Source organism: Poromitra crassiceps, assembly GCF_964638095.1.
Source record: "Poromitra crassiceps genome assembly, chromosome: 5".
Taxonomy (NCBI): Eukaryota; Metazoa; Chordata; class Actinopteri; order Beryciformes; family Melamphaidae; genus Poromitra; species Poromitra crassiceps.
In genome coordinates, this window is record NC_139642.1 from 52,928,791 (window position 1) to 52,947,540 (window position 18,750).

At 44.7% G+C, this 18,750-nt stretch overlaps 1 protein-coding gene across 2 annotated transcripts in view; it reads left to right on the top strand.

The window, feature by feature from the left end:
• The first annotated feature begins 2,112 nt into the window (after positions 1 to 2,112).
• ssh2a (slingshot protein phosphatase 2a) overlaps positions 2,113 to 18,750 on the top strand; it is a 29,405-nt gene continuing 12,767 nt past the window's right edge. For both annotated transcript variants that reach the window (XM_083637449.1, XM_083637450.1), the window contains exons 1-6: positions 2,113 to 2,585; positions 14,662 to 14,774; positions 15,351 to 15,415; positions 15,959 to 16,080; positions 17,265 to 17,330; positions 17,478 to 17,543. In XM_083637449.1, the coding sequence (XP_083493575.1) occupies positions 2,458 to 2,585; positions 14,662 to 14,774; positions 15,351 to 15,415; positions 15,959 to 16,080; positions 17,265 to 17,330; positions 17,478 to 17,543 (560 nt within the window). In that variant the 5' untranslated portion in view covers positions 2,113 to 2,457. The remainder of the gene's footprint in view (positions 2,586 to 14,661; positions 14,775 to 15,350; positions 15,416 to 15,958; positions 16,081 to 17,264; positions 17,331 to 17,477; positions 17,544 to 18,750) is intronic.

Here is an 18,750-nt window from a genome sequence, read left to right on the forward strand (position 1 = left end):
CCCGAGCATAAACACTAATAAATCTGTCAATGTCATCACCTCCCAAATAACTGTCAAGAGGCCGCTGTAGGCGTGGCTAAGCTGTAGGCGTGGCTAAGCTGTAGGCGTGGCTAAGCTGTAGGCGTGTCTAAGCACAGACCTATCACAGCGTTGCACTGTGCAGATCGGAGAACAATAGGCTCATGTCTGTGAAAGTTTGTCAACACTGAGCCAGAGAGCTATTAGATAACAGCACTGGTATAGTCACCTGTTTCTTAGTCACACCCCCTATCGATAACCAGTCTGCACTGTGAAACAGCCACAACAATAAAGCTGCCCACTCCCCTACCTACATCACAACAATTATGTGTTTGTTGTTGTTACATTTGTTTATAGGCCACAACAAGGCACTTTAATTGGACTGGTGGGCAAAGAGTGTAATGCTGTTTAAAAGGCTATAAAGAAGATAGCCAACGCATTGTGTGCACCTGAAGCGTGCCTAACCCAGCCGTTCTTCAAGAAATGACTCGGTCTGTGACAGCTGTGGATAAGCCTGCTTCTCATTTTGTTCCTGCTCTTATGTAACAGCACAAGGTTTGTGGCTGTGGAGACGAGAAGGTGGAGAGGGGACAAGTGGACTCCCCTAACCCACCACAGCACCATGTGGCTTTCATTGACTCTCTTAGCCAAAGGCATACATCACCGCTCGACTATTTCATAATGCAATCCCTCTCTCACTGAGACACTCAATCAGCAGTGGAAGAGTATTCACATAACGATGTGGGATCATTGAGCTTAATCAAACATGTAGATTCACAGCGGTTATCATTCATTTCTTTTTGACTTGATTTCCTTTTTGTCACTTGGCAGTTGGCACAAGGTCTTCCTGTCAAATGCGGTCACACACACACACACACAACTATCACTACTCATGTTTTTGAGGCAGTGAAGACAGGTGATTGTCCTTATTGTTCATTATTCCAGTGGTTCTCAATGTGTGGTCTGGGGACCACCATTGGGTCATTGAGGGACTTACAGCCCCCCACCAGCAAATTGATGAAATGCTAAACTTCAATATTCTTTCATTGATAAGAATTGAACTAAATGATTACTGTTTTGATGATAGTTTTGCCATTATCTATCTACCCACAATGCAGAATTGAATTCTGGAGAATATCATATCTCAATGAAAATATTCTCAGAGTTGGGTTCAAGAGACAACACCTCACTGTCTATATTAGGGTTCCTTTATAATTGATGAAAAAGGTTGAGAATCACTCCACATTGCAGCAAGTGATTTCACTGAATAGTTCTCTCCGGGTGAAGGTGTCCTCATCAATGAAATCGCCCAAAACCTGCATGGCACATGGTTGCCTGACAGTGTTGGGCAAGTTACTTTCAAAATGTAATATTATACATATTACTAGTTACTTTAATTTGAAGGTAATAAGTTACTTTACAATATTACTGTCTGTGTAGAGTAACTCGTTACTTATTACACTACTTTTGCATTGCACTTACACCAAAAACAACAGCAGCAGCAGAATGACATCGCCACACCGGAACCATCCCAAAAAATAATTTCAACTGCCTTGAAGTCAGTGTAAACAATCCAAAATTCTAAATGTTATCCTTTTCCTTTGTTATTGTCATATATAGTAGTTATTTGCATAAAAACACACAGTTTGATTAGGAAATGGTTGTATCTTTTTTTAAATATGTGCTTGTAACTTGAGTTACTTGACAAAGTAACTGGTATAATATTACTGAAATCCTATAAGTAATAAGTTATATTACTGAGTTACTGCTACAAGTAATATATATTGCATGTAATGTGTTACTTTTGTCACGAGTTACCCCCAACACTGTTGCCTGATCGCTGGTATATACAGAGACAGACTGTTGTGTCTCACTCTCAGCATTGCAAGTGTCGATGCAGAAGCGCTGTGTGTGGGCCGTCGCACTTCCCTCTTGCCCCCATTGGCTCCCCCGTTTCCCCAAAGCACATGTCTCCAACTCCTCCCTCCTCCTAGTATGACTTGTCTGCTGAGAGTTTGACCGAAGTCATATGTCTGTCTGCTGCTGCATACTGTACATGGGAAAGGACCAGCCCTCTCTTGGAATGGGAAGAGAATGATCTTTGGATAGCAGAAGGGGAACGGACTTGGCGCTAGACTCGCCTGCTGGCTTTATTGTGAATCCTGGACATTGCTGCAGGAGGACGAGGAACAGCATGTGCTAGATTTAGTACCGCTGCTCACTTTATTGCAACAACAGCAATAACATCTCACATTTTTGCCTCGTGGAGTTCGTCTTTTCCATTTTGTTACGATCTTTAAAACCTAATGAGGATATATATTCGGCTGCTTACAATGAAGGTCCACATGACCATAGGAGAGGAGTGAGAGTTTTCCCACGGACCGACAACACTTGACACTCGCCACCCCCCCCCCCCCTCCCCTCGCCCCTCACACCGGCATGACCCTCGGCTCGGTGTCCGCCTCCGGCAGCTCGTCGGCGGGCTGCTTCTGCTCCTGCTGCGGGGCCAAGATGATGCCCTACTTCAGCGACGACGCGGTGGTCTCTCAAAATCAGATCAACCAGCTGTAAGTTCATAAACTGACGCTGTCTTGTGTTTGATTAACGAGAAGATCAAATCTAGCTCCCATGTTGATATAGCCTATATATACAATTAAGCCCCTCATCCTATATGCTGCCAGAAAATGTAGTAGATTTCACTCCGTGTCAATGTTATACTGGAGGGTAAACTCACCCGTACTGAACTCTTAATTGTGGGCGCTGTAGTAGTTTAAAACCGATGTAAGTTACGAGGTCAGGTTATTTTCAGAAGGGGGGGGGGGGTCAATGCTTTTTATATTGGTGGTTGTTGGCCTCAGGTCAGAATTTTCCACCTCTTATTTATCACTGCATATGCTTCAAAAATACAGTCAGTAGCTATTTTTAGTGTGTGTTATAATATATACACACACACACACACACACACCTATATCCTGTGTGTGTTATTATACATGTTATACATAGTGTATGTTATACCACATCATATATTTCAAAGTATGTTTAGAGATTTACAATGTATACGGTAAATAAGTAGGCCATATTTTGTTAGTTTTTTGAAACATCATTACGCTTTTCTTAAGTACATATGGCAGGGATAGGCAGCCAGATGCCAACCAACCTGAACATAGGAAGCACCAGCCAGCAAAATCATCTGGTGTAGTCTATGATAACTGAGTGATCAGAATGAAACCCTGCATATTCTGGCTGTCTGGTGTATGGTTGTTGCCTCGTGTATGTGTTCTTTGCAGTCTGGTGTTGTATTCTGCCGGTTGTCACTAATCATTATAGTGTTCAGGCTACATATTGGGAGAAAGTGTGACTGACGTTAACTTGATTGCCTCATTTGCTATAGCAGTGTGGTAAACCGATACATTTTTAGTACATTTGTAACAGTTTTGCAACATCAATGCTAGGGTATTTCCTGCTGGTGACGCAGCAGGGTGTGTTAGTCATCTCGGCACTCCTTCCTGACCTTACTCAGACATAAAGGCTCTGCATGATTGGATGTGAATCATCTTACCTGTCTCACACAGGTGCAGACACATGCTGCTGTATGGAGAAAGCCTTATAAAGCCACAATTAGCTAAGCGGTCTCATTCTCCACCTGATCTCCGTATCAGAGCTTCAGTTGGGCTTACGGTACTCACTCACCCACCCACCACTGATGGTTTCTGTGCGTGATATTGTTTGTGTGGGCATGTGAATGAATGTTGAGTGTTGTCTACTTCCTTGTGGCACACAGCCTTCCACTTATCAACAGCACACCTGCGGTGAGTGTGTGTGTGTGCCTATACAGCCAAATTGTAGAGATGTAATTACATTCACCTCATGGTTCGTTATACAGTGTTCACTGTTGGATTCTATCACAACATTTTGAGCAACATCTGAATGAAGGCAGTTGGGACTGGGAGAAAAATCATTTCTCTTTTGGAGGGAAAACAAAAGGATGGCTACCACCCAGTACTCGGGCTTCTCAAATTTAAATTGTTAAGACCATTTTCCAATTCAAATGAAGTTGAAAACAAATGCCATCCTCAAATAAGCCTGATGGAAAAAATAAATATAGTAAAAGTATAGTCCTATACTGTATCTGCGCGACCAGGGAAATTTCTCTTTAGAAAATAGCGCTGTTTTTAAGACCTCTTAACCATATTTAAGACTCAAACGCCCCATTTAGGCTAACCATGTACTGATGCCTGGAGTTACGATCTGTGGTCCCACGCTTGTAAAAAAAAACTGTGACTTATGGGCGGAGCCACAACAATAGGCCTGTATCCACTTTAGGTCTTCACACTTAATTAAGGAAACCAGGGAATAAGCAGTCGAATGTCATTTTTCAACCACATTTCAGTCTAAAGGTCCTATTACACATCAAGAGCGATGCCCCAATATACGGCACGAAATTGCGATGCGAGTTTTGACCCACCTGTCAATCACAGCCACAGATGTGTACACGTCAGAAGCGAATTTCGGAAAAGTCGACCGTGGTTCGAAAAAATAAACGCCGCAATAACGCTCAGCGAAACTTCGCCGTCGGTATACACGGTTGCATTGACTGATATAGGTTCTGAAAATATTATTGACGTGCGAATTAGTCGCACGGGGAAAAAAACGCTCCCGATGTGTAAGGACCTTAACTCTGTGGCATGACACTGGATCAGTGGATCTCCTAGTAACCTATTACTATACTATGAAATGTATTCTACCGTCTCCTGTTTGCATTGATTGAGAATATCGACTGCTGTTCAGATAACAGTTTCTGACCTACAAGACCTACAGCCTACAAAGCCTCTGTTTACATTTAGCCCTGTTTGCCCTTAAAGTCAATTCTGGCTGCATAATACTACTACTAATGCAGAGATTTGCCTTTGGCTTTACACGGGAGTTAACATTATTCTTGGGTTGACCCAGTGCTCTTATGACATTTGCAGCCAGCTAGGTAAAGTAAGCTAAGGGCTTCTTGAGAGATGTAAAAGGCTTTGGCTCACTGACACATGGGCTTAAAACAAAAACCTGCAGGTTGGTTCATGATGGATCAAAGACCGACCTGTTCCAGTATGTGATGTGGAGTTAGCTCAGATAAGCCTTCAATACAAAAGTACCGTAACTGGATTTAAACTAGGGCTGCACAATTAATCGTATGTTCATCGTCATCGCAATATGAACATGCGCAATAAACACACATTCGCAAAGACTGCCTGAAACGCAATGAATAACAAAAGTGATTTTATTTAGTCAACATCTGATCATTTTGTCTTGTGTTGTAAATCCAGCGTACACCTTTCCCTTGCAACAGTGCGCTCCGCCCCTCTGCCAAAGCCCAAACACGCTCCGTGTAGTTTCAGCTAGAGTCAGTGTGTATTTAATTTCTTTATTCAGTGGGCATAGGCTATGTTTGGGGTCTTTGTTAGCATTATTAAAGCAGAAAGACTTAGGAACTGTATAGCTAATATGCATACTTTAATATTTGTTTATTTATGGCAAGTCGTATCGTCATCGCTATATTGAACAATGTTATCGCACATCGCAGATTTTCCTCATATTGTGCAGGCCTAATTTAAACCTGATCAAAACAACATCACCTCCATTTTCCAATTCCCACCAAGTTGATCAGATGTGCTCCTTCAACACAGCATCTCTGTTTTGTTGTGTGGGGTCATGTTTTGTTGTGTGGGGTCATGTGTTTTGTTGTGTGGGGTCATATGTGTTTTGTTGTGTGGGGTCATTATGTGTTTTGTTGTGTGTTGTCATGTGTTTTGTTGTGTGTTGTCATATGTGTTTTGTTGTGTGGGGTCATATGTGTTTTGTTGTGTGTTGTCATATGTGTTTTGTTGTGTAGGGTCATACTGTATGTGTTTTGTTACATTGCCTATCAATAATGGGTTGCATGAGAACTGGCCTCCTCCTGTGGGTGTGAAGGAAAGTGGAGGACAGCCTGCTTGGTGATTGCTTTGTTATGAAGCCGTTTTACACATGACTGCGTGGTGAGGTTATTGAGTAAACTGAGCATTTAGTCTTTATTGGGGCAGGGCCCAGCCATTAAGCAAACGTGTTTTAATCTTGGCTTGCACAAGGGACATTTATGGGAAGATGTTACAGCAGGACACACACACACACACACACAGACACACACACACACACACACACACACACACACACACACACACACACACACACACAGACACACACACACACACACACACATACTGCATACTGCATACTGGCAGGCACGTGTGTCTGGTAAATAGCAGCAGATGTGGGAAAGCTTTAACTTTATTTGTTTTGTAGGCCATGCATATTATTATTATTATTATTACTATTATTATTATTATTATTGTTATTATTATTATTATTATTATTATCACTACTAGTGCAGTGCCCGTTCATCCTGCTCCTTACCGCCACCTCACCTACTATTATTGTGAAAGGGCTGTGTGTGAGGTGTGTCGCGCGTATTCACGCGTGACTTCTGTGTTCACGCGTGACTTGTTCTTCTGAGCATGATCAGCTGCGGCGGTTTTGACTTCAGCACGAAACCGTGTTCCGATTGGCCGAATCGCACGAAATTCGACACTGCACTCCGTCGGGTCCCCAGCAGCGCCCCCCGCCGAGTTCGAAGTCGATCGGACGAACGGTTCTCGATCTCGAAGGTACCCGAAGGACTTGCAGACACGCAGACGGACGGTCCAGGAATTATAGAGAGATTTTTCCACTTCCCCTTGGAGTGCTCAGGCTGAGCAAACAAGGCAGGGAGACAGACTTGCAGTCTGAGAAGTCAACTTGACACAATATCATATAGCTGTAACTGACTTTGATTTATAATACTTAGTGTGTGTACATATGTGTGTCTGTATGTTTGTCGTGTGTGCACACGTGTGTCTCTATGTTTGCAGTGTGCACGCCTATATGCAGCAGAATGTCAGCAGGACTCTAATGTTTAACCAGGAGTCGACTAATTACAAGTCATGATGGAGTCAAGTGTTACCCTGTGGTACCGCTGCAGCTCAAGCACCATTGTTATCCCACCGCTAATTTTAGACATGCCAGTAAACCCCCCTCTTCCGTTTGTGCCTGTGTGTGTGTGTGTGTGTGTGTGTGTGTGTGTGTGTGTGCGTGTGTGTGTCTGTGGGTCGGTGGGTGTGTGGGTGTGTGGGTCGGTGTGTGGGTTGCATACATGTTTTCCGAAGAAAACAGATAAGCCTGAAACGTGACAAGCTGAAGTGTGTGTGAGTGACAGAGAGAGACTTTGGCAGCTGAACAGGGAAAGCAGATGTGTGTGTATGTGTTAGGGGTGGGGAATCACCAGATGCCCACGATACGATACTAAAATGATACTTGATTCACGATACGATAGTATTGCAATTTATTGAATATTGCGATATTTCGATATATTGTCTAACTCCTTTTCCTACCTTTTCCTTGACCTCACCGGAAGTAAAACATGCAGTGTTTTTTTGTTTTGTTTTGTTTTTGCCCCACATGTAGGCTATACATTATTAAGCTTCTCTGGACTCAATACGCCACTGCAGGTGCGGACTGCAACATCGGGCGCTTCGGGCAGATGCCCGGTGGCCTGGCATGGCATGGCCTGCAATTATTATTATTATTTTTTAAATATCGATACAATATCGTCAGGCAAAATATCGCGATACTATGGTGTATCGATTACCCCCCCCCCCCACCCCTAGTGTGTGTGCGCGCGCGCATGTGTATGTGTGTGTGTGCCCGTGCATGTGTAGGTGTGTGTGTGCCCGTGCATGTGTATGTGTGTGTGTGTGCCCGTGCATGTGTAGGTGTGTGTGTGCCCGTGCATGTGTATGTGTGTGTGTGCGCGCGCATGTGTATGTGTGTGTGTGCCCGTACATGTTTGTGTTGCACCCAAAATCAAATAACCTACATAGCTGGTTCAGTAAGGGTCATCTGACCACCTGCCTTATTGAGTGTCCTTGGCTTGGGGATGGGGCGTGAGTGACTAGCTGCTGCGCTGCTGTTGTTGTTGTTGTTTCCAGGCATCTGATAGTCTTTTGAAATTTTGAAAGTTAATTTCTATAGACCATTGTGATCCCCTTAATCCAGGGGTGGGCAATTATTTCTCCTGGGGGCCCCACATGAGAAACCCACATTGTTGCCGCGGGCCAAAAAAAACCTATTGTGATGCCGTAACCTCTAATTGTATATTTCAAAATTAAATGATAAAACACACATGCTGCGTCGACTTATTCTTCAGCATTTATTTATATTGGAAATCACTCCAAACAGCCAATTTAGGTCATCTAAGTAAAATGGTGTGGTTTGCATACCTTAACCCCTTCACTTAAATGACTTGCCATGAGCTTATATCTACCCACTGAGCTACATTGGACCACTTAGCTGCATACTTCTGGTACACTAAACTTTTAAACGCACCACCAGCACACTTTCTCAAATCTCTCACTGACCTTCCCCACTTCTCTCTGTCTAGAGTTTGGCTGTGGTGTGAGTGAGCTCCTCTTCCTCTCAGAATAGCCCTGCATGCCAGTGTCTGCGTCAGGTATACTGTGTTGTGCACTGCAGTTCAGTTCACTGAGGTCGGTGGCACTCTGGGCCTGTGGTGGTTCTGACCCTGGCCTGCTCACTGGACTTCTCAGGAAAGTGGAGCTGGACTAGCGGGACTTCCCCACTCACACACACACAGAAGGCTGAACATTCACTCCTTTCTCTTTCACTCCTGACCCTCCTATCCTGCATAGGTTCTCCTGATCACACTGGCTCCTTGTGGCTCCCAGTTCACCCAAGACTCTGCTTAGGAATTGTAATCGATCTTAAAGCTGCCGCAATTAATCCATTACTAGATTAGTTGTGACAACTTTGATTAAATTATTAGCCAACTATTTTGATAATTGATTAAGCGGTTTGAGTAGTAAAAAAACCAAAAACAAACTCTGATTCCAGTGAGCTTCCTAAATATGAATATCGTCTGGTTTCTTTACTCATGAGAATAAACAGAATATTATTTTGGGGTTGTGGACAAAACAAGATATTTGAGGACGCCATCTTGATCTTTGGGAAACACTGATCAACATTTTTGCCATTTTTCTGAAATGTCATAGATCAAACAACTAATCAATTAACAGAGAAAATAATGAACAGATTAATCTATCATGAAAATAATGGTTAGTTGCAGCCCTAATAAAGCTTGACTGACTTTCTCTGCTCATCCGTCCGTCACTGTCTTCTGTTTTTGAACATTTTCCATTTGTGTGCCGCCCAAACAGCAAGGCCTAATATGCACCTGTGGACACACACACACACACACACACACACACACACACACACACACACACACACACACACACACACACACACTAGGGCTGGAGTGGGTACTGGCAACGACTTCACGATACGATATGTATCACGACACATGGGTCACAATACGATTGTATCACGATACATTGTGATACAATACATATTGCAATATATTGCAATACTCAGCATAATTTACTGAAAATAAAAAAATAGAGCTGAAAATACAACTCGCTGTGTACCACCCACGCAGTGTAATAATATGTACATCACTTTATATTGATAACTAAGTGGACACATTTAGTCAAAACTACTGAGTGTTGTGTATGTTACTGAACACACTGAAATAAAAAAGTATTCTTATTGTGTCACTGTCTGAACACACGGCTGTGCAAAAAATTGATATGGCGATATATCACGATATCTTTAGTATCGTGATACTAAAGATATCACGATATATTGCCGTATCGATTTTATTGCACAGCCCTAACACACACACACACACACACACACACACACACACACACACACACACACAAACAAACAAACAAACAAACAAACAAACAAACACACACACACAAACTCCCTGACTCTCATGGGCCTAATATGACTGTGGTGTGAACTCATAAGGCCTTAGTGGGGGCCTGCAGTGCGTGCAGCCTGGGCCTATATTTATCCCGCTGCCCTCCTCAGAGTGACTAATATGGGCAGAGACAGGACAGGAGGGGGACTGGTCCTTACATAGTGACGATTGTGTCTGTCTGGCTGTTGCCCTAACAAGTAGCTAGCGCCTCTGCCCAGGGCCTGGGCCGCCGCATGCCAGAGGATGAGGCACCCACCCACCCACCAGCTAGCCCACTACTCTCTGTTCCTCCATTCACTGTGCCTGGACCCTTCCAAAGCCCCCATCCTGCCCTGTCCAGCTCTCCAGCTTCTCTGTCTCTATGTGTACAGTAAGTGGGCCTAACTCCTCTGAATGCAGTCTATCAATAGCTGAGACTTTTAAAGGACTAACTGTATTTTTAGCCCATGGTTGACATTCATTCACACACACCCCCCCCCCCCCCCCCCAACTTGTAGGCTTTAGATTCCAGCATCTCAATGCGTCCATTTTGTCTGTGGAGGCATGCGAGTGTATATGTGTCGGTGTGTGCGCGCACGCACGTGCGTGGCCTTCCATTAGGGGGCGCCGTGTGAGTGTTATATTACACATGACATTGCAGCGCCCGTGCTGCTGTAGATGGTCACTGCCGAGCACATGAGCCCGTGCACGAGCGCACTAGTGGGACACGGATGCAGGCAGCAGCAGGTCGAGATGTCGAACAAGCTAAAGTGACGACGAGCGCAAGGTGAACGGACTGAACTCGTTATCTCAGGAGTGCCTAAAGCAACGTCACAGAGCCCCAAAGGGATACTTATTGGGCCACCGTCCGAGAAGTCTATTCTTCGATATTTTCTATATTGTGGAGAGATGACACTGAGGGGAAAATTTAAACATGTCATTCAAATAGCTTAAATCCTTACTAAATAATGCTATCTGTCATTTTGCTGGAAGGTACCCAAAAAAAGAGACGCGTTCCCACAGAGCTCTCTCTCTGTTGGCCTGCTAAAAGTGTTTGCCGCAACTCGGAAGGATGCGCCAAGGGCGTAGCGCTTTAAACCAAGACACTTTCAAAAGAAAAAAGAAAAAAGGGAACGTGCCGTGCCGTGTGCGTGATGAAACAAGAGAACAGGAAGTGTGACCTACTGTAGAAGAAGAGCATGTCACGACGGCTGAGAAGTGAGGCTGTGAGAAATGCAGCAAAGAGGAAGTGATGGAGGGGAGACGGTGCGAGGAGACAGTGAGACAGGAAACAGCCGTGTCAGGGGTGGAGGGGTTATGGGAAATGAACCCGTGTAGCTTCTCTGTTATTGTTTTCTGTCTCTGATCCTCTACATCCTGGGTCTCAGCAGAAGGCAGGAAGGACAGAGGGACACAGGCTGCAGCGATGGAGAGATGAAGTTACAGGAAAGGAGCAGATGACAGGAAGACTGAGGGCCAGACAGCACTGGGCTGCATGTGTGAAAGAGGAAGAGCAGTAGAACCTGATGAACTGTAGACGGCGGGTTCATCGAGTCTAGCCTGTTGCCAGGGAGGAGATGGGGCACCAGTCCTAAACGTCTACACACACACACACACAGTCAGTGCACGCTGGTGAAAGTAATACCGGCCAACTCTCTCTGTAATTAGAAAAGATCAACTCTGCTTTGATGTGTGGCGCGCACCTTAAGTTTCAGTGACATTCAGCGCTTGTGTGCGTGTCTAGTAGACTGTGGAACCACTGTATTAGAACAGGAGTTGCGTGTCTAGTAGACTGTGGAACCACTGTATTAGAACAGGAGTTGGCAGAACAGGTTAGCCAAGTCTCTGCATCACTAGTGTTTTCCCTATAAACTGGCTTGTACTGGCTAGTGCTTATTCACATTTCAAAGGCTTTTTTATTAGGAACAAAATTGCAGGAGGAGGCAGGGTAGTCTTCTTCACTCAAGTCAAGTCCTTTGAGTCATTAAAAATAATAATCAAGAAATTAACATGTTGTGTAAACGGAGCTAAAATGTCAACAAGAAACGACAACAAATCAACACCAGTACAACTGGGCATAGCCAAGCAGATAAAAAAAAAAAAAAAAAAATCAACTTTAAGACCCAAGTTTGGCTGAGTGTCAAGATGGTGGCTGCACCAATGTGTCTGTTCTGAGGTAATTTCATGGCAGTTTGCGGTCTCGCTTGTTGGCTGTGACAAAAGTTGCAGAGTTAAAAATGTTCTTCGATTGATTCGTCCTCGGTGTAGGAGTGTGAATTCCAATGAGCTTCTCTGGCAGTGGTGACAGTTTCCTCGTGCTCGCTGCCCCCGCACACACACACACACACACACACACACACACACACACACACACACTGCTGATTCTGAATGAATGCAGGGGTGCTGCCTGCCATCACCCATGTGCCAACTGTCTCTATAGGCTCCAGGCAGAGCAGGCCTGTCTGTGCTGTGCTAGCTTAGCATCGTTAAGGTTATGGTATACTGGTCCCGTGGCTGTCATCTGACACTGTCAGAAACAGCTGTGGAAGTAGGTCCTCCCAAGCTATCTTATTAGCATCATGAGTGACTTGGGTTAGTGTGCCACAGTGAGGCACTGACTGAACAAAAACCTAGTCAGTCACACACACACACACACACACACACACACACACGCATGCACACACACACGCACGCGCGCACACACACACACACACACACACACACTCTCACACACACACACTCACACGCACACACACAGACACACACACACACACACACACACACCTACATGCACACACACACACACACACACAGACACACACACAGACACTCACACTCACACACGCACACACTCACACACACACACACACGCACACACACACACACGCACGCACACACACTCTCACACACACACTCTCACACACACACACACACACACACACACTCACACACACACACTCTCACACACACACTCTCACACACACACACACACACGCTGACGCAAGTGTGCCGGACATAAACACACGCTCTCGCTCTCTGGTATCCAGTTGACCTCAGTTTATATGTTGTCCTCCTCTTCTCTGCAGTGACCTCAGTCACAGTTAAGGAGATGACATGTTCCAGAGTGGAACACAACTGCACATAACATAACATGAGCTGCCCTAGTGTGTGTGGAGCTGGCCAACTCTTATCACTGGAAAAACAGTCTGTCTGTCCTACTAGGACCCCCACAATCTCCTCCAAACCCCCATCCAGCTGTTGCTGTGTGAGTTGAGTGAGTGAGTTGTGTGTGTGTGTGTGTGTGTGTGTGTGTGTGTGTGTGTGTGTGTGTGCGCGTGCGTGCGTGCGTGCGTGTGTGTAATCCAGCTGTGTGGAGGAGCAGAGAACATTGTGTTCTGGGTTCACATCGGAGCTTGGATCTTGTTTTTTCTGTCAGTTCAGATTGGGGGAGGCTGCAGGCAGAGGGAGCCTGCAGGCAGAGCTCTGGGCTGAACAGTTCAGATTGGGGGAGCCTGCAGGCAGAGCTCTGGGCTGAACAGTTCAGATTGGGGGAGCCTGCAGGCAGAGCTCTGGGCTGAACAGTTCAGATTGGGGGAGCCTGCAGGCAGAGCTCTGGGCTGAACAGTTCAGATTGGAGGAGCCTGCAGGCAGAGCTCTGGGCTGAATGAGCCATTGTGATGCTGACGTAAGCCCATGACGGCACTGCTCCAGCTGGGCGATATTGATATTGTGTGTTTGTGATATGAGACTTGATATTCGTCTTAGATTTTAGATATCATAATATCGTTATATGGCATAAGTATCTTTTCCAGGTTTTAAAGGCTGCAATACAGTAAAGTGATGTCATTTTTTCTAAATTACCAAACTGTTCTGTTATTTTACTTTACCCGCTTAGTCATTATATCCACATTACTAATGATTATTTATAGAAAATCTCATCCCTACAATATAGACCCTTTTCACAGGGGCCATTTTGTGGCGAAAGGGCAGGGTAAACACAGGTGCAAGCAAAACACTAATGAGGCTTTCCAAATTCCAATCATGGAAGTTGGAAAGTAAACCTCATTAGTGTTTTGCTTGCACCTGTGTTTACCCTGCCTTTTCGACACAAAATGGCCCCCGTGAAAAGGGTCTATTGTTAGGTAACGGTAAAGTCCCACTGATTGTCACACACCTGAGTGTGCGAAATTTGTTCTCCGCATTTGACCCATCCCCTGGGGGAGCGGTGAGCGGCAGCAGTGATATGGTGATCTAACCCCCCAATTCCAACCCTTTGATGCTGAGTGCCAAGCAGGGAGGCAAACGGGTCCCATTTTTATAGTCTTTGGTATGACTCAGCCGGGGATCGAACTCACAACCTCCCAGTCTCAGGTGCGGACACTCAAACTGCGAGGCCACTGAGCTGGTTAATTGAGCTGGTTAATTGTTGCAAGATCGACCATGAGGTATTTGGTCAAAAAAAATGTGTGGCTTTGATTTCCTGTACAACTGAACCAACACTGAGCAGCTGAGCAACACCCAGCCCCTAGGCACTGGTCTGTTCCTTGTCCCCTTCATCGGCTTGTTTTCAGATATTATGGTCTGCGCGTGCATTGCAAGTGATAATAACACAAATGAAGTACATTGATTTAATGACATAAATTAGGCCACATGGAAGAATAAATGTGATGATGTATAAATAGGTCAAAATGCTAAGTTTGATGAAAGTCCCTGGCTTTGAGGCGTATATTGATGTCTTTATTTCTCCTTCTCTCTTCCAGTATTAGTGAGAGTTTCCTGACGGTAAAAGGAGCCGCCCTCTTCCTTCCCAGGGGAAATAGCCCCACCCCTAACTCCGCCCCTCGCATCAGCCAGAGCAGGAACAAGCACACAGGTAAAGACACACAACACACACACACACACACACACACACACACACACACACACACAATGAAGCCCTATGGAAGACCATGAGGTAAATAACAACATGTTTTCCAGCAGACATTCCTCTAGTGCCTTGTTGTATGTAACAGCTGGTGCCAAGTTCTTGCACAACAAGACAGATAAGTCCAGTTCTAATCAGCCACTGGTGTTTGTAACTGTTTGGCTGCCTCGTTTGGCGGCTACATGAAGAACAGAACGCTCAAAGAATGCACACATAAAAGCGGCGAATGTTTCGCTAATGAAATTGGAAAATGAAGAGAAATACACAAACACTGCCTCGTGTGGAGGAGTTGCTCAGCTTTGATGCGAGATCTGCCAGTTACTATAAAAAAGCGTTAGCAGCTTTGCTTGTTTGAGAGAAAAGTTATTTTTCTCTGTGTCAGTCAGAAGTGAGAGAGGACGTAGGCTTAAGTGAAGGAGACTGATACAAATATGAGACTTTGCCACGTCAGACTTGAAATGGCAAGAATGTGAATATGTGGTCCAAGAGGAATAATGATACTAGATGATGATGCTGTGTTTCCAGGAGACCTCCAGCAACACCTTCAGACCATGTTCACTGTGCTGCGGCCAGAGGACACCATCCGACTGGTCAGTACCACACACACACATGCACATGCACACACACACACACACACACACACACACAGTTTCCTTCTTGAGCTCCTTTTAGATTAGATTGAAGCGGACGGACAAACTCCGTCTTTATTTTGTCACAAAGTTACACCATCGTGTCATGCACACACGTGCACAGCAGCCAGTAGACACACACACACACACACACACACACATGTCACCGCCCCTTCTGCACAAAGGTCCGCCCTCAATACTGGATTGGTTCTACGATGCAGTTTTTGTTTTTCTTTCCACCCAGTTTTAACAACGAAAGCTTGTGAGAGAAAGTTCTCAGTTTCTATTTGAGCGATGCAGATCGAGACTGAGAACTGAGTCTAGTTTATACCCTGAAACAAGTGCTACCTGGACAAATTCCTGCATATATATTGAGAATGAATTAGAAATGATTGAAGTGAAACTAGAAATTACATTTCTATTTTCTCTGCTCCCTCCTTTCTCTCCTTTCCTCACTCCCTCCCTCCCTCCACCTCCACCTCTCCTACCCGTCTTCCCCTGCAGGCGGTGCGTCTGGAGAGTGCCTACCCCCAGTGCACGCGCTACATGGTGGTGGTTTCCACCAATGGTCGCCAGGACACAGAGGAGAGCATCGTGCTGGGCATGGACTTCAGCTCCTCTGATAGGTCAGTGCCATGGCAACGGTACAATACTGTGTCCTATAATGTGATCTTGGCTCATAAAATCCCAGACTCTTGACAGGAGCTAAGGAGAAACACTGTATTATCATTGACCTTGCTTTAGCTTCACCTCAATAGCAGCCAGTGCCATTTAGACTGGAGCTCTCTACATTCTAGGTATTTGGATTTGGATTTTCTTTTTCTTTTTCCGATTACCGATACCGATTATGTGCACATCCCCCCCCCCCCCACTTTATTTCAGGGAACATCAATTCTCTCCTGTAGTGGAATTAAAGGAACACTCCGCAGATTTTCAACCAGCTTTGTATCGTTACAAAATCAGTAGTGTATCAGAAAACTGTCAATAGTTTTGCAGGCATTCATTTAGTTTGACAGTTCTTGAGAGTTGATTTGAGTCAAGTTGTGGACCAGTGATAAGTCATAATTTTGTGCATGAATGACATCACCGGTCCAGTTTTCTGACATACTACTGATTTTGTAATGATACAAAGCTGGTTGGAAATTGGCGGAGTGTTCCTTCCTTTAACACATTTGTACGCCTACTCTTATCGTCATGGCCCACGGGCAGATGCAGATACTGTATAAATACAATGCTTTTGAAAATGGACACATTCACTGGGAAAAAATAAGAAAACTAGTTGAACTTGGGCGATATGAAACCTGCCATATTTCTTTATGCAAGCATCAAGCATTTGGGCATTATCGGCAGAAATGTTTGTTTTGGGCCGATGCCGATATTTAATGAATTCAAAATCCTTTATCGGTCGATACTGATGACATGGCGATATCATCGTGCATCATTTTAATTAATCACCTTCAAGACGTGTTTTGGACTCACGCCTAGCTGTGTGTCTGGTTGGATTCCTGTTTAATTCTGTGCATTTGTGCCTTGTTTTCTTTATCGTTTGATCAAGTGTTCTATGCATAAAATCATTATAATAAAATGGAATATTGTCAGTGTGGTGGAGCCAGCGACTAAAATGCAAGTCTTCTTAAAGTGAAGGACACAGCATTGCTCGTATGTGCCTTTTTAATATTTGAGAGGAACTTATCTTCTCAGTCATGTCTTGTTGCCTTGCTTTCTTTGTGTCCTCCTTGTATAAAGTAGAACCAGTTTCTCCTGTTTGGTTGAACTATTGTTTGACTTTGTTGTTGTTTGTGCTGCCCAGCTGCTGCACGGTGGGTCTGGTTCTACCTCTGTGGAGTGACACCCTCATCCACCTGGATGGAGATGGGTAAGACACCACACCTACCTTCTACTTCCTCTTCCTATTCCCCCGGGCAGCTGACTGCTTCCCTCGGGGGCAGCTTCTAATACAAACACTGCTCTGCTGCCAGTCACTTGGCATCCCGTTGACAAAGCGTTTCCTTCCTCTCCACAGTGGCTTCAGTGTGTCGACGGTCAGCAGGATACACGTCTTCAAGCCAGTTTCGGTCCAGGCCATGTGGTGAGTCCTCTTGTCAGCCGTTCTTTCTTCCCTCATAGATACAGAGATGTGGGATGAGTCTCTGTTGTCAACAGACATTTCAAATGATCACAGGGTTCCTACAGATCGTGAAAGTTTGTGAATTTGAGGGGGGGGGGGGAATCAAGGCCTTGAAAGTTTCTGAAAATAAATATAAATAGTCATGGGTCATTGAAAGAGTTTGAATTTATATATTTTGTGCAAGAAAAAAAAATATTGTATTTATTTATTTGTTTACTGTATTTATTCATTTTACTTTTTTATTTATTTAATGTGTTACGCAGCACAGTTGAGAAGTGTGTGTTCACACTTGTTCACACATTTTGTTTGTGAGCTTCTGTAAAGCCTGGTAGTTCTAATTATAACACTTCTCAGTGTTGTAACAGTAATTGACCTTGACCCATTTTGGTACAGTTGGGCCTGGAAAGTCTGTGTGAAAAGTTATAAAATTGAATAGCTTTGTAAAGTTGCATAAAGGCCACGGGCCTTCACTCCTCCACTGACCTGGAGCCAGGTATCTTTGTCCCACTTCCTTATCTTCTCGCTCTTCTCGTTATCTCTCTGCTTTCCAGTCTCTTCTTCTCGCTCCTCGGCTCGTCCGTCCACTGGTTCTGCCTCTCTGCCTTTCCTTATCTGCCGTCTTCATTTCCTCCCTTTCTTACCCCCTTGTCACTTTTATCTTCTCCTGACCTCCCTCTCTCTTAACCCTCCTCTGATACCTCCATGTATCTGTGGTTATATCTCTCTATGTCTCTTCATCGATCTCCCTTGTTATATTTCCCTTGTGCCAGTATTAGTTCCTCCCTTATCTTTCTACAGTATCTCTCTCACTGCTCATCTTTTCTCCTTCTTCTCACTCATGTCCTCCCTCCACCTGTCACCTCGTCTCATTGCTCCTCCTTTGGTCATTGTCCCAGCCTCCTCGTGGTTTGATTCATTGCTTCTTCCTCTTCTGTTTTTACCACCCTAGTCATTCATTAGATGAGAAAGAACATGGTTCGCTCCAAGTGTCCATACTATTTTACTCTATAGCGTTGAATTCCCAAGTAAATCTACAAGATGTGTGAACTGGGCAGTAGCGTTTGTCCAATCACTGGATCTACTGTAGCTTCTAAAGAAACCTTCTACAGTGGCTTGATGTCAGTGGTAGGTTAAGGAACGAAGTCCCCAAAGACAAAGAGCCTTGTGT